The 15,418-nt window shown below is 40.3% G+C and overlaps 2 protein-coding genes across 2 annotated transcripts in view; one reads left to right on the top strand and one right to left on the bottom strand.

Moving 5' to 3' along the window:
- Positions 1-3,815: 3,815 nt before the first annotated feature.
- On the bottom strand, positions 3,816-8,119 carry LOC134841610 (protein phosphatase 1A-like). Its single transcript, XM_063857637.1, has 5 exons — positions 8,029-8,119; positions 7,314-7,622; positions 6,759-7,241; positions 6,253-6,400; positions 3,816-3,978 (listed from the first exon to the last, which is right to left on the bottom strand). The coding sequence occupies exons 1-5, from the start codon at positions 8,117-8,119 to the stop codon at positions 3,816-3,818; spliced, it is 1,194 nt and encodes a 397-aa protein (XP_063713707.1).
- A 751-nt stretch (positions 8,120-8,870) lies between these two features.
- Positions 8,871-15,418, top strand: part of LOC134841356 (tubulin epsilon chain-like) — a 400,301-nt gene continuing 393,753 nt past the window's right edge. Inside the window, exon 1 of the mRNA XM_063857290.1 lies at positions 8,871-8,885. The gene's annotated coding sequence lies outside the window, so the exon portion shown is untranslated. The remainder of the gene's footprint in view (positions 8,886-15,418) is intronic.

The raw sequence follows: 15,418 nt of genomic DNA, 5'->3' as shown, positions 1-15,418 counted from the left end.
TGTACTTCTACTTAAAACAAGCGACTACGCCTCTGATTGAAACTTTTTAGCTGTTTTAGAAAAAACTTTGGGAATATGAAAAAAAAGTTGCAGAAACACTTTCAATTTGGGGTACAAATATCAAAAAAACTCTGGGGAGAACAAAATTGACCCAAGAAAAGGACAGCATGTTGATTGAAAATAATTCTTCAACTATGATAGTAACTAAGATTTAATTTGGAAGGAAGTTTTTGAACATTGTTTTAAGCCTTGATCTCTTCGGTCAGATCATTTCACAATTTATAGATCTCAATAGCTCGACATAGTTCTATTAATTGGAAATACAGTTTAGAAGAGTCAAATTATTCCTTTCGAGTAAAAGACTCCCTTCTCTTTTCCCTGGTCAACCGAGATTCCCAGTGTTTTGGAAAGCAAATTTTAGGAAGCATGTTTCAGGAAGCAAATTTAACTTTTAGTTTTCATAATTTTCCAGTTAGCTGACTGGAGCAAACAACGTTGAATTTTTCCAGACAGCTGACTCACTTTTCGTCGAAGAGTAGAGCATGAAAATTCATCTCTTCATTCTGGTGTCATTTTGAATGGTTAAACTTTCCTCCGGAAGAGTTGTCACGTAATATTAGTACTTCTGAGAAGGTTGATAGCTTGGTTTTGGTAGTTCGTTTCGTCGTCCCATCTATGTCTCACACTGCGGCCCCAGCCAAGTTGCCCAGGGTTTTTCTGGGCGGAAGGGGGCTCCCCGATTCCAGGAATTAAGATTTGATTCTTGTTGCGGCGCACGTTTCTGTGAATCACCAAGCCGCCAAACAGAGAAATACAGGAGAGCTATGCTGATGGTGTCTTAATTCGTCTATACAGTATATGCAAAACACCAGACATAGGAACTGCTAAGGTTTTATAGCCGAAGCTAAGAGCTAGTGTTGTGTCACGACACTGCTCATCAGGAGCGAGCGAAGTCGTTCTTGTATCCCGGTCGTTAAATTCAGTTTCGTCCGATGGAATATTTTTAACAAGGAAAAAATATTAACTAATTTAGTTAGCAAAACACAATATTATCGAACATGAAGATTGTGGACAAAAATTTTAGCGATAACGATCAATGAAATTCTTAGAAGGGAACATGATCAGACCAGTTTCTCTGAATATCTAGAAAAATTTCCAAAAAATATTTGAACGGAAATTAATTTTAGGCGAAGCTGTGCTTTCCAAACACTTGCGAAAACAAGACAAAAAAGCAGCTCTAGAGTTTTAAAAATTGCAGTGAGGAAAAGTAAAAATAAGCCTCGAATTAGTAAAAAAAATTCTGCCAAGTCTCGGACTCGAACCTTCAACCTAGAAATTATGAGTCTCACGAACTAACAACTCAGCCTCGGACGCTTAGTCCATCAAAAATACTACTCACAAATAAAGCCGAGAACAGATGCTATGAAATTTCCAATGCTACAGGTCGTGATTATAGCAAAACGGCACAGAAGTAAACACTTTTAATGAACACTTTTGTTTGCGAGTTAGGTTAGAAAAAACAGATGGTTCGTACTTAAAAAAACTATCACGAACTATAAAAGAGTCTTCACTACATTCATCAACTCTTTTAAAATGTAATAGATCGGTAATTTCGGCGAAAATCTTTCGTCCTCTGTTGAACTTGTGCATGAAATAAACGAGTAAATTTGATCGCCTATGTTGTATCATGATAATCCAATTGAAAACGATCCCCAATGTTTTTTAAATGAAGTTATTTTTAGCTCATAGAAACAATACGCAAAATAAGGTCCTTTTAGAGCTCCCAAGAGAGCTCGGAAAACAATTTGGTCGACCTAAAAAGCGAATGCTTCTAACTTCTGAGCAAGACCGACGAAAATGAAAAAACTATTTGACTTCTGTTGGAACGGATAATTACAGCATTAAAAAAGCAGAATATATATTACATTTCAATCATAACATTTGAATTTTAGGCCTTACAGACTATACGACTCCAAAACAACAAGCATTTTTTCCATACAATTTTTTGACCAAATTATCAATTAGCCGATACTTGTTAAGTTTAACAGATGGTTTATTATCACGATTAATGTGTTTTTATTACATGTATGCAGTTTAGGAGCTCGATGTAGTCTGAAAAGACCTCTTGAAATCATCATCATAATCACATTTCATTTTCAATCTTAGAATGGCGCACACAAGATCATTATCGCAATTTTTCAACATACATTTAATTATTTCAGTTTTAAGTTCTCGGTACAATTTAGCTTGTGAAGCTTGCTGAGTCGATTCAATGAAATTGCCTTGATAACTTGTTCTTGAAACAATCAACTTTTTTTCTCGAATCAACTTAAAGCAGCTTTATTTTGTCAGGAGAGCACAGATCATTGACGCAACGTAAACAACTATACAATATCGATGGCATATTTAGCAACTGGTTGGAAAAACTGAACTGAACGAAAGATCACAACCAAACTTAGATTATATATATATTTTTAATGAAGCTGGTAAAGCAGGCTCATTTTTTGTTTTAAAGTTTAAGAAGATGATCATTCAGCCAAGCCTACGTATTTGAGGACTAGAGGAAAATGATTAAAGCTTCTTGAGATCTGATCAAGTAGAATTTAGTAGAGTATCAACATGAACTCATGATGGGGCGCAAAAGAATATGCCGAAATTTATGTTTGAGAAAAAAAGGCTTCGAAATGGCAATTTGGCGGGCGACTGTACTTGGATCTTGTTAACTATTTCACCCCTATGTAAGCTAAATTTTGCAAGGGGGGATTCGTAACAAGGTATTAAATTCATATAGGCTTAACTCTTCAAATCTTTAAAATAGGGAAAAATTCGTTACAAGATACCATAGGGCGGGGAGGGGGGGGGGGGGGGTGTAGTTAACAAGATTCCAGTACTTAACTGCGCCGTATTCGTTCAATCTATAATGACATTACATCAATGAACGCACACAGCAGGAAAAGCATGAGCGCAGTAGTAATCATAGGAGCTGCTGTATTTTGAGTTACAATCACAGCAGCAAACTACAATGGTTATTGAATCGGCCTCTCAAATCGGACCAGCTGAATGTTAACTGAATTCCATTCATCGAATATACCGGAAAAGTTTTAAATATAGTTGGTCTTTGATGGGTATGCGTTTCTCGGGCGCAAATAGTGACTACTTCCAATGCGTATTTATTCCGAACATAATGCACAGCCGATCAAGTTCACTTCAGACCACTGCGATTGGACCAGGCGAGAGTGGTCGTACAGAAGCTAAGTATGAGTTTCAAGTTAACACTGGGAGGGAATCACAGTGGAAACACGCCCGCTTAGCACGTTTCAAACAGAACAGAGATCGATGCTACAGAGCAACCAGCACACAACTAATCTAGACTCTACCCCTTCTTTGCCTAAACTCGATTCGCATCTTTCAATCATCCCTTTACAATGTCAATGAAGACGAAATATACTTCGAAAAACTTGAAGAGCTTCAAAATTTTTTGTTACATAAGGACACAGGAGCTCAATCGTTGATAGGTTGAAATCTATGATGCCAGGAAATAGAGCTCAAATCGGTACCCATAGCATAAATTCAGCTATCCTCAGCCTACCACACAGAATATACCGAATCCTAAGAGTGCGATATGTGACCTTATGATTTCAAGCCACTTGTTAAAAGCCTCGACTAGTTTTAGTATGTGTGCTGAGTTGCGTATAAACTATCTACGGATAAGATGTCTTCTAATGTACATGTACGTAGAAAGTCTGACTGACAACTGAGAATGAATAAATTGGTTATTACAGTTTACTTCAGTCCATTAAATATGAAATGTGTCCTCACTCCGACTTCTCGCTCTGTGCCGGAGTGGATGCCTCTAAGCTTCCATTTGACAGTCCTCCTGCACCTGCTACAGCTCCTCCGGATGCCGCACCACCGGTTGTGGTGGCGCCGGCTGCCGCAGCGCCTGCGCCCATAGTGGCGGCTGCAAAGCGCTGGTACCTGAAACGGGACAATTTAATCCACAATTGACAACATACCGGCTTATGCCACCGATTACATTCGACTACAGATTCAACATCAATATTGCTCAAAGGGACTACTCGCATGGCAGAAGGACTCAATTTCCAAACGTTTCAACCAACTAACTTCCTGTAATAACTGGTTTTCGATCTTTTTCCCTTCAAAATCTTTGAACGCTGAATTCTGATTGGCTAGCATAATTTTTGGGTAATATCCTTGTCACGTGGAATTTTCCCACTGTACAGTATTATTCGCGTACTGCTCAGCTTATAGATGTTCACGCAATCCAATGGCAGCAGAACTTATTATGGCAGCTATTCACGTATTTGGAAAACAACCGAGTCTTCTTTATGACTATATCATGGAATCTGTATTTTCTTATATGAAGAATCCAATATCGTCCACTGACCATTAGTTTAGTTCACATATTCAATGTTCAGCCAATTAAAATTGATCTCCCAAAAATCTTCCTTTTGTTGTCTTGAATAAAATTCCTGACATAAAAAAAGTAAGAAAAAGTTAAACAAGCATCGAAATCAAATTTTAAAAGCTGTAACAAAGCCTAAAATTCTTGAGCAATCACGTTGCGCCGAAACAAACTTTTACTGGAAAAACTCAAAAAGTTTCTAAGTCCCCCTGAAATCACTTAGATAAATTTGTTTGCTCATCAAACCTCAAAAAAGGCCTCTAAGCCGATTTATTCTAAGCCGAAACATTTTCAGCCAAATACGGAGGAAAAAAACGAAAACAAAAACTGATATACTGAAATCGGAGTTGGTAAATTTGCAACCAGCACAAAAAATAGAACGGGCACGTGAAATGCAGACATGCTCAAAAATTGTAAGTGCAGACAATTGAAATGCAGACATGCTCCATTTTTCTGTTCGTTGAGGAAAGTAGAGACGACCAAAATTTCAGCCATCCTGTCAACAAAGTTTTTTACGGGGGGGGGGGGGGTAACCGCAGAGGCGAAGCGGAGCTTCGCACCACTTGCGATACAACACTTACATAAATTAAAAACATAAAAAGCCGAAAATGAAAATTTTTGAAAAAACTAGGTCATATAAATTTTCATGTCTCAATAGAAGTTCATTCCAGGCAAACATGCCAGACACTAGAATTTGAAATTAGCAACAACGGGATAAAATTTAAGAAAAGAAACAAAGCCGACAATCTTTGAGCAAACACAAGTTGAGCCGAAAAAAAAAGATGATTTTATAAAAAAAAGTTTGAAGTCCCACCTTGAACAACAATTGCACTTGCCACTACGATGAAAGTTGTTTACAGCACAAGAAAAATCAGTGATGTGGCAACTAAGAAAACAATTTTTGAGCTGAAACCACTTGAACCGAAAAAAAAAGATTTTTATTTGAATCTTTCAAGACCGCCTTAAAACTAGAATGAACAGCTCTTGCACTTGCAAAAACAATGAAAGTTGCTTAGAGCAAAAGAACCAGTGATGTGGCAACTAAGCCGACCATCTTTCAGCAGACACAAACTGAACCGAAAAAAAAATAGAATTCAAGAATTTTTTTTATATCTTTGAATTCCCCCCTTGAAATTAGAATGAACAACATTTGCACTTGCAACTAGAAGGAAAATTGTCTACATCACAAGCAAATTCCGTTGTGTCGATTTAGCCGACAAAATCTGAGCGAAAAAACGAAGAACCAACAATTCATTTTTCTCGGATTTTTTTCAATTTCCTTGATACTGAAAAAAAACCCTGCCACGACTTGAACCCCAGGCCTTAAGATACAAAGGCAACAGCTTTACTTCCAGGCCAAGGTAAGAAGAGAAGTGAAGATAAGAAGAGAAGTGGTCCTGTGGACAAAGTTGTTTACGGGAAAGAAAAAAAATCTAGTACCCGGTTGCAATACCCTTACTTATCGCAAGGCTAATAATCAATTTCATAGAATTTTCTAAAAAAACACCCGGCGAACAAGCCGCCAAAAATTAGAGATAAACTTTTTTCTCTACTGAATTTTTTTTTTCATTTTCATCTACTGAAAAAACCAAGGTCCGACCGGGACTCAAACCCTGGCATTAGGGCACAGAGACAAACGCATTACCTCTGGGCAAAATATGCAACGGTCTCGCTGGGCTAAAGTTCACTAATAAAGTAACTTCAATTTCAGATGTACGAAGTGTTGTTTTCGGGAAAAACGGCCTAGTTCCCAATTTCAAGACACTTGCTTTCGCAAGCTTAATGAGATTTAGGACACGGAGAGACCGAGGGTTACTCTTACTCACCTTTGCGATATGATGTCAAGGGGGAGTGCGGAGGGATATGAGTTGGTGCTTTCCTCTTCGCTCTGCTCCGCCAGTGCAGGTTTCTTCTCCACCATGTAATCCCAGATGAAGTTCCTCTTGCTATGTACGCCCCCGCCAGGCGGCAGACCTAAACGATGCGTCAGTTAAAAGAAAACAAAACCCATCCTCAGCATCTAGTTAAACCGAACAGTTGCTGTGCAATTACTTCTGACAAAGCTTAATTTCTAGTCATTCTGCATCACCTAACTAAGTTTATCCGTTAGAGTCCTTAAGAAAGAAAGAATATTTTTCTACAAAACATTTTTACTTCAACAAATATTACAAAATATTTAATGCCTTAATATAATTGCTTAGTATTTTAGGCAGAACACAAATCATCGAGCGGATAGGCGAAAGACACAAACGACCCACTGAGAGCCTATCCTTACAATCAATGAGAGCCTACTCAATGCTACTCGCTTAGAAAAAATAGTCCAACTTCTTACCGTCGAAAGAGGATAGCACTTCCAGGATCTCGTTTATCGATGTGATCTTTTCTTGGTCCATCAGGTCGTCGATTCTCTTCTTCAGCCTCTTATCTAGGTCTGCTTCAGCGTCAACAGCCTCCTGACTGACTTTAGGCGCTGCAGGAAATGTGACAATAATGATGCTCATATTGTCTCGACTTCCCTTGTGCAGACACGTGTCAATCACTTCGTTGCAGATCTTTTCCAGATCATGTGTGATCCTTAGTCTGCTCGACACAAAGGCACACAAGTCTTCGTTGGTCATTTCGTCCCAGATCCCATCGCAAGCTACAACCAGGAATTCATCTTCCTCTGCGTTTCGCTCTACGGCAGTCACTTCTGGCTCTGGGGAAACCAGCTGCTCAATGGCATCCATCTGAGCATTATCTTTGTACTCGAAGTCTCCAAGAGCACGGGAAACTGCAAGGCTTCCATTCACTCGCATCATTATAACGCTTCCTCCTAAATAATCACATCATTACATTACAGGTTCCGAAAGCGAACACTCACTTCAAATATTTCAACTCTTCTAGCCTGCAGCTTCAATTCGTGTTTTTTCGTCGTCCAAATGTGGCTTGTGATCTCGGGTACTGAACGCCACGGTCCCTTTTCGGACAATGAGAGACCGCGAATCTCCACAATTGGCGAAGAACATTTTGTGGGGAGACAGCAAGCAAGATGAAACTGTTGTTCCGCTGGATTCTTCTCCATTGGTAATGGTAGGTGTTTGTCTTAGCATTGTGTCCAGTTCCAAAAAACCTTTCCTTATGACTTCTTTTATTGTGTTGTCATCGTGTTTATCCATGTCGTAATTTTTGAATGCTTCGTGTTTAGTTATTACATCTAACAAATTCTTTGCGCAGTGATTAGATACAAAAGCTCCCGCATGGCCATCATATACAGCAAAAAACGACCAGTCCTAAAAACAAGTTCCACTTCTAAGACAGCAACTGGAAAATAGTATCAGCATCAAACTAATAACAAAACAATGTAGCCCTAAAGCAGTATTTTTTAAAATAATTTGAAGGTCTTCAATTTGCTGATGGCAATAACCTGAAAGAGCAAATTATCATTGAGAACTCAGAATCTAAAGCTTCAAGAAAGAAGGAAAGCGATATTCAACTACATTAAATTCCTTTTCTACCGAAACAATTTGCAGACTTTTACTGCTTCAATGTTTAACATACCTTCAGGCCAGATGGCAACCCAAGAACACAAGAATGGGCATCTTCCATTTTCGTCCGCCAACCTTGCATCGCAGAAAGTCCAAACTTAAGGTCATTACCTTCGCCATTTGAAGTTTCTTTTTCAATTTTCGGTTTATCAAGAAACACGCCCATATCTGTAACTGAAAATTTTCAAAGTTTTGAGGGACTGCAGTACTAAAACAGGGAACATAATTCTTGAGAAACATCTAAATTAAACTCAACTAGAACGATGAGGGCCGGTTGTTGTGCAAGTATCACAAAATGTTCCAATTACAGAAGTCAAATTTAAAAAACAAACATTTTATTCAGTAAAAAATCAAGATAATCAACAATGATGATAGACTAAAATATAAGATTAAATTCATATTTTTAAAAAGCAGTTAGTGATCATACGATTATATTAAGGCGGTCACGTGGTGAGCCATTCCGCCAGTAGGCACAGTTACACCTTTTTTATTCTTTTTTTTACAAGGTAATCAGAAGGTCAAAAGTATCATAGTAACCGAGGTTACAGTCATGAGTCCCTTCATCATGTATTCCAGTCAAAATCCTTGGAATTTTTTAGATATGGAAGTAAAAATTTGCGACGAGAAACTGCGACGAGGTCACGCGAAACTGCGACGAGAAACGTGATAAGGCTAGAAGCATGAAAAAGCGGAGGTTGAAAATTTTAAATTTTGCTCCCGCATGGCCGTCATATAACAGCAAAAAAGCTCCCGCATGGCCATCATATACAGCAAAAAACGACCAGTCCTAAAAACAAATTCCACTTCTAAGACAGCAATTGGAAAATAGTATTTTGCTCCCACATGGCCGTCATATACAGCAAAAAAGCTTTCGCATGGCCGTCGTATACAGCAAAAAACGACGTAATTGTTGTGATATACTTATTAAATAGTTTCATATGTGTATGGTCGGAGAACGAGTGGTACTGCGGCCCACTCTGGGATTTTAGAAACCACTCGTGAATGAACTGACATCCCCCACTGATCGCACTACGTAGGCGACTTCCTGCTGCTCGAGCCGACGACCCGCTATCGACCATCAGTGACACGGGACGCCGCCGAGGACGCATAATCAGAGCCACGCCACGTCCGTCCAAGCGCCCACTCCCCCAGTCCTGTGACATCCAGCAGACGAGCAATGTCAACCCGATCATCCAGGGGCACGCCCATTCCAGAAGACGCCTGTACCAAAACTGACACGAAGGGCAAGCAAGTTGTGAAATGGCAAGACGGGACCACATCATGGGTCAACGTCAAGCACGTTTCTATCACTGACTGGACTGCCATATGGCGCACTAGAACTGGCTTAAGCAAGAAGTGGCATGGCACTCTGCAACCTGGCACTACAAAGACGACGTAAGTTCTGGTCTCGCGCAAAAGATAGATGATCTATCATTAAATGATGCAGGAGACCAGAGGTCCAAGGACGCTGCCGATAAAGATTCGGTAGAGACCTGAGCAACCCAAAACCTGAGCAACCCAAGACAAAACTAAATTCATTTCAAACAATAGCTTTATTTTCAACCTTTATCTTAACGGGTCAGAAATATGCTCTGTTGATCATATCAAAGACTTGGGTATTTATATCTCGCCTACTTTATCTTGGAATCACCATGTTTCTGCGAAACTTGGTAAAACCACAAAGTGTTTTCATTATTTAAAGCGTAATGTTCCTTTCAACTCACCTGTTAAAACTAAGCTTCAAATGTACATTTCTTGTGTGAGGTCCATTTTACTTTATAACTCTTGTATTTGGTACCCAAATTTATCAAAGCTACGTGATTTGGAAAAAAATCCAGAAAGAGGCAGTAAAGTCGATAATTGGTTCCACTAATTATACTGACAGTCTTGTGATGTTAAACATACAGCCTATTTGCTATCAAATTATTTTTATTGATTGTCTTCTCTTCTTCAAACTGTTACATAACTGTTATGACTTCGATATTTGTGACATTCGACCAGAATGTGAAAAATGCAATCTCTGCAGAATTCGGAATTTTAGCAGTAAGCCTTCCGGATTGGTGGTTTTTAAGAACTAAGGGCGTTATTGGAACGTTTAGCCAAACGGTGAAGGCTGGAATATTCTAGTATTTTAAAGTTTCAAAAATTCGAATGATGACGTCACATTTCTGAGAAATGCTGAAACGGCCATTTTTAACAAAACGAGTGAAAAAACACAACAACAACGTTAGTTGCGCTGACGAGAACAACTTTATCGAAATTGAAGAAGTCGAAATTGAAGAAAAACAGCAGCAGAGTGCAGAGAACGTTCCGAGTTGCAAGTATTGTGCTGCTACAATAGTTGCAAGGCCGTTGCGAACAACGGTGAAGGGTAAGAAACCAGCCCTCCGTGTTATCGTGAATTCGAACTTAAGGAGCTTGATTCACTGGATTCAAGAATCCGGAAGGGTCTCGGGACGGATAACTTTTATTGACTCATATGAACTTTTAGCATCCTGTCATGTCCTGACTTGAATTTAATTGATATTTGGATCAGTTTTGACAAGGATGAGGTGCTAAGAGTTGGGGGGAAAGGGTTGATCCATCTTCGATGGAGATGATGATTTTTATCTACTGAACAAAAACAATAGTAATATAAGAAATAGTAGCCCTGTTTTTAGTAGTGACCTCGTGGTCTGGGGATACTGAGACCCAGCCATGAGCTCACTATTTTTGCATGTAATTCAGTTAATTTGAGCGTTCTGGTCGAAGCCGGAGAACAGTAACGTTTTTGTCGACCCGATGTTAGAAAAGACCACCGAAAAGTACTGGCTTGGTAGAGACGGTGAAAAACATGCAAAGCTCTGTTTAGACGCTAGCCAGTCGTCTTAAGACTTAGTTTTGTTATCCGTCGATATGTATCTTCCGGGCGTATGTTACATGTATGTTTTTATGGCGCTCCTGGGTGTTATTCTTTCATAACATCATGACCGGCGGAACCGTTAACGAGCACTCCGCGCCGAGCGGATGCTCACATTAACGCCCTTAATAGGCCTAAACTGCCGGGGCGGAAGGGTAGTTCGGAACGCGGAAGCCTTCCGGATTACCGTGAATAGTTTTTTAACCTAGTTAAGACCGAAAATTCACGAACCAGGAAGGGTGGGGGGAATCATGAACCCCTCATCCCCTGAGTGGTTTGTGACCAAAAACACTTAAAGATATAAGTAAAACCAAACAAAAAATAGTATAGTACCCAAGAAAAACAAAAAACATAAAAAATAATCGAAAAAACCAAAAACAGTAAAAAAGTAAAAAATCAGTAGAAATCATCCCCCCAGACAAGATGTGATTCAACCCCCCCGTTTGTTGTTGATAGATATATTGTTGTTACAGGCATTTATATCAGTCAGGATCGTTACGATCAATTTTGTGGCCCGTTTGTGAGGCTTGTACTGAAGGGTTATTTGAGCATTTAAGCACGTTAATGATAAATTGCGCTCAATCCGGAAGGGTCAGCTGATTTGCGCTCAATTCGGAAGGGTCCTGGGTGAAGACCGATCCGGCAAGCAGTACAAGGAGCAACAAGAAGGGGCTCAACGACAACAACAATCGACTGTTGGGTATCGTTAACAAGTTTTGTATCCCTTTTGGTACAAAAAGTAAGATAGTAATCTGTGGGGGGCTCGACAGTGCTGCACTGTAGTGACCCTTCACCGAACTGCGAATATCCGAGTTAAGCACCTTAATTCGGATAATAAACAAACCCGGAGGGGTATAGTATTACTAATATTATTACTTATATAGCCTATATTAATAGTCTTATATCGTTTTTCAGTGAAAAACAACGAAAACAGACCGGTTTTTAGGGTCAAAATAGCGATATTTTGATCCCCCCACAAGTCGCGATTTTTGAGATATCGATATTTTTTGAAACGGAAAAAAGCGCTAAGTTAGTGTGTTACATCGTAACTGCACTACTGTAATAAGTAGAACCGGTTAACTTTAGTTCGGAAGTGGTTGGAACTAGTTTGGTACCAAAAACCAAATTTTCCCAATTTTTGATAGTAAGAAACACTATAAAATCAGAAAATTTTTTGAAATCTTTGAGTTAGGACAGTAAAAATAGTTGTTCGGACAACGTCCACTAGTGAATCTACGAGTTTTAAAACCCGCTACCCGATAGCCTCCCCGGGTTGCAGAGAAATCGAACATAACGTGTTTGATTTGGTGGATTCATCAATCCGGAGGGGTCCAGGTAGCATAGTTTTTCGCAAATTTTTTCTACAAAAGCGTTTTAGATCGGGTATTTTGCATTGAACTAGAAGAGTATAGGCCTTCTGAGCTCAGATCAATAATTTTTAGGTCGAAAGGACCAGATTTGCGGAAAAAGTTAGGCGGAACCTATAAGAGAGAAAATTTTTGAGTTTAAAAAAAAGACGTTTTGGTTAATAACTTTGGAACTACAGAGCATATCGAGTCAATCTTGGTACCATTAGATCAGAAATTAGCTGAACTTACTAGTAGGAAAGAGAATTACTCGAAAAATTTTTTCAGATTGTTTTAGCAAATTACACAAATCCGGAGGGGTACACCCTTCACGTTTTATAAATTTTTCTGAAAAACCCTTATACCCCTACCAAAAGTTGATAGCGATTGAACTAAGTAACTTAGGACAGTTCTAGACAAAAAGGGAGGGCTGAAGGCACAAGTCAACCATAATAGAGTCGAAATTAGGCAAGTGATAAGACCCTTCACCGTTAGTGTGAATTGTCAAATAAGTGCCTTAACTTCAATCCGGAGGGGTCTAGGAAAGGACCCTATACCCTTCCCAGTTAATTCAAACAGCATAAAAGCAACGCAGAACGTATCCGGAGGGGTATAAGCTGAAATTAAGAAAACTACGAAAAGCTACTTTGACAGAGCTAAGGGCTCCCAATCGGGAGGGGTCGAAATTTTTCAAAGTCAGAGGGGTCCGAATCCGGAGGGGTCTACTTTCCACAAAACCGGAGGGGTCCGAATCCGGAGGGGTCTTATAGTTGCTAATTCGGAGGGGTCCAAATCCGGAGGGGTCTACTATTAACTAACTCGGAGGGGTCCCAATCCGGAGGGGTCTATATTCTGACAGTCCGGAAGGGTCCTATTTGTGCCAATCCGGAGGGGTATTATTTTATTAAGGACTTAGGTAAACGAAAGAAAGACTAAAAAGCGAGAGGTATTAAGTTATTAATACACAGGCTAGGTATCAGTGACTGCACTGGTAACTTGCCTTTCAAAAAGAACCAGACTAATACAAAACAGGTCCGAACTCGGATATTCGCGACACTAAGTCTAAATTAAAAAGAGCGTGACTCATTCGTGTGGATTGAAACATAATACGTTTTTGGGAAAAGTGACTGCCCTGAGAATTTTAGTAGGTCTAGCTCGGGCAGTCCGAAGGCAGATAGGTAACACAATACTCGGTGGGTGCAATAGACGCCCACTTGAGCAAATAACTGCCTTCAAAGTTTTGTCTGTTTGGTGCAGCACCAAGCAGGGAAAGCTTTTTCTTTAAAAGACAGGTTCGACTATTGTACTGCGACCGACTAAGAGTACAAGACACATACGTTTTTTTATATATACATTCATATTGTGTCAATATATATTTTTTGTTTTTGATTTTAAATCATCCTAAACTGTGCATGATTGGGTAGTGAGCACACTATCTTTTAAAATTGACTGATAACATCATATTGTGCTAGTTTCCAGATCTTTGGACCGATAATCGGTCAGTGTGAATAAATTTTATACAAACTGTACTCTGACAACATACAGGGATTCGTGGTCACTATTTAATAGAATCTGGTGAAATTTATTGTGTTGTGTCATTATTATTGTTAATAAAACTATAAGGTCTCTAGCAATTGAGTCAAGAGTAGGCATAGGAAAGTGACAAATAAAGAATGAGTTTAGACAAGTCAAGGATACCAAAACGAGGTAATAGCTCTAGAAAATTCATACCTGAAAAGCAAAGAAAAACGATGACCGATCCTTTTGTGGATTGGATCAAGCGATCCCGGTCTGACAAAAGGGGGACGGTTTCAGGCAGAATGGTTGAAACGAGAAGTCAGAAGACCTCAGAAGAGCGAAGAGAACTGTTAGAAGTGGAGGTCAATACGGACCATACCATGAACGACAACCAGGGAGTAAATGGATTGGAAGGAAGAGGCAGAAGGCTGGCGAGTGAATCAACCCCGGTAGAACAAGGCCATGATTTTGCCACTTCCACCGGCACATTGGATCGAGAAGAGATGTCGGAACTGTCCGACATCTCAACTGAAGTAACGGCAACTAGAAGATCTCCGACAGACAACACTATGATGGCAAGCGGAACTGGGAAACAAACAACCTCATCATCGTTCTCAGAAAGAATGAAGAACACCTTCGGAAACATCTTTCCATTCAGCATGGGAGGAGGAGCAGGAAACGATGGTGAGTCCCAGGAGGAAGAGGATGAAGAGGAGCAAGGGGACTTTGGATCTCAAGTCAGCCTCAATAGTTCGATCCAGGAGAGTGAGGCACACGTCGGAAGAGAGACTGGAACCATGGACAAATTTGGTGTAGTGACAACGATAAGCAAAGGGGCAAACACACCGGGCCAGTCAAAGGACTTCGCGATTAGGACAAGTTCGGAGCCACAACCTGGAGAGAGTAGAACCAGAGGGCTTGGCAATGCGTTAATGGATCCTGAATTAAATAATGAAAAGACGTTGAAGCAGAGAGTCAAGGCCCGGATCTCGACAAGCACGAAGTTACCTGGGACCGACAGGGTTACACCACCACTAGTGACGCCACTCATGGATAACGGGGCATTACTAGAGGAAGCCTTAAACAACATAGTGGGCAGTTTAGGAGAACAAAATGAACAGATGTCGATAAGGATGAGTGAACTAGAAAGAGCAGTTCCCATTGAAAGAGAAAGTCTGCGGGAAGAAATAAACCGCAACAGACAAGAAGTTGGCAGAAGCGAAAAACGCTTGAAAGAAAGAACGGACGAACATATGACGAGGAACTTGTCGCGAATGACAAGAGAGGCAGAACAGAGGGAGTTACGCTTAAGAGCCGACATGGAGAAGTTAAGAATTCAGCAAGAGCAATCTCTTGGGTCTCTTGACACAAAGATAGACGCGATGATGGAGAGGCGAACTCAGGCTATCATGGATAGGTTGGACGGGCTACTAAGCAGCAAGAGTGGACCAAAAGAAGGAGAACCGAACTCGGGAGGTCCCAGCAGGGAGCCGAGGGTGAATTTCAATGAACATCAACAACGAACTAGAGGCAGGGGCAGTTCATCAGGCTATGCCACAAGGGGTAATACAGCATGGGGCCCGAACAGTAGAGCAAGTTCAACGGGGAACAGACAAACCTCGAACGAACGACCAACGCAAAGCACACATGCGACTGGGAGAAGCGATTCTGGCAACATGGGGCATACAAGCCCGAGGAGGAG

Source organism: Symsagittifera roscoffensis, chromosome 3, assembly GCF_963678635.1.
Source record: "Symsagittifera roscoffensis chromosome 3, txSymRosc1.1, whole genome shotgun sequence".
In the NCBI taxonomy this organism is placed as follows: domain Eukaryota; kingdom Metazoa; phylum Xenacoelomorpha; order Acoela; family Convolutidae; genus Symsagittifera; species Symsagittifera roscoffensis.
The sequence above is the reverse complement of the archived record's forward strand: the minus strand, read 5'-3'. Positions and strand labels throughout refer to the sequence as shown.

Bases quoted from the DNA above. Each gene is read 5' to 3' on its own strand.
- LOC134841610 (XM_063857637.1), bottom strand. From the start codon at position 8,119: ATGGGCGTGTTTCTTGATAAACCGAAAATTGAAAAAGAAACTTCAAAT. The intron at 7,623-8,028 runs GTTGGCGGACGA...AGAATTTGTTAG, and splicing joins TGGACTTTCTGCGATGCAAG to ATGTAATAACTAAACACGAA. The intron at 6,401-6,758 runs GTAAGAAGTTGG...CGCATCGTTTAG, and splicing joins AGTGCTATCCTCTTTCGACG to GTCTGCCGCCTGGCGGGGGC.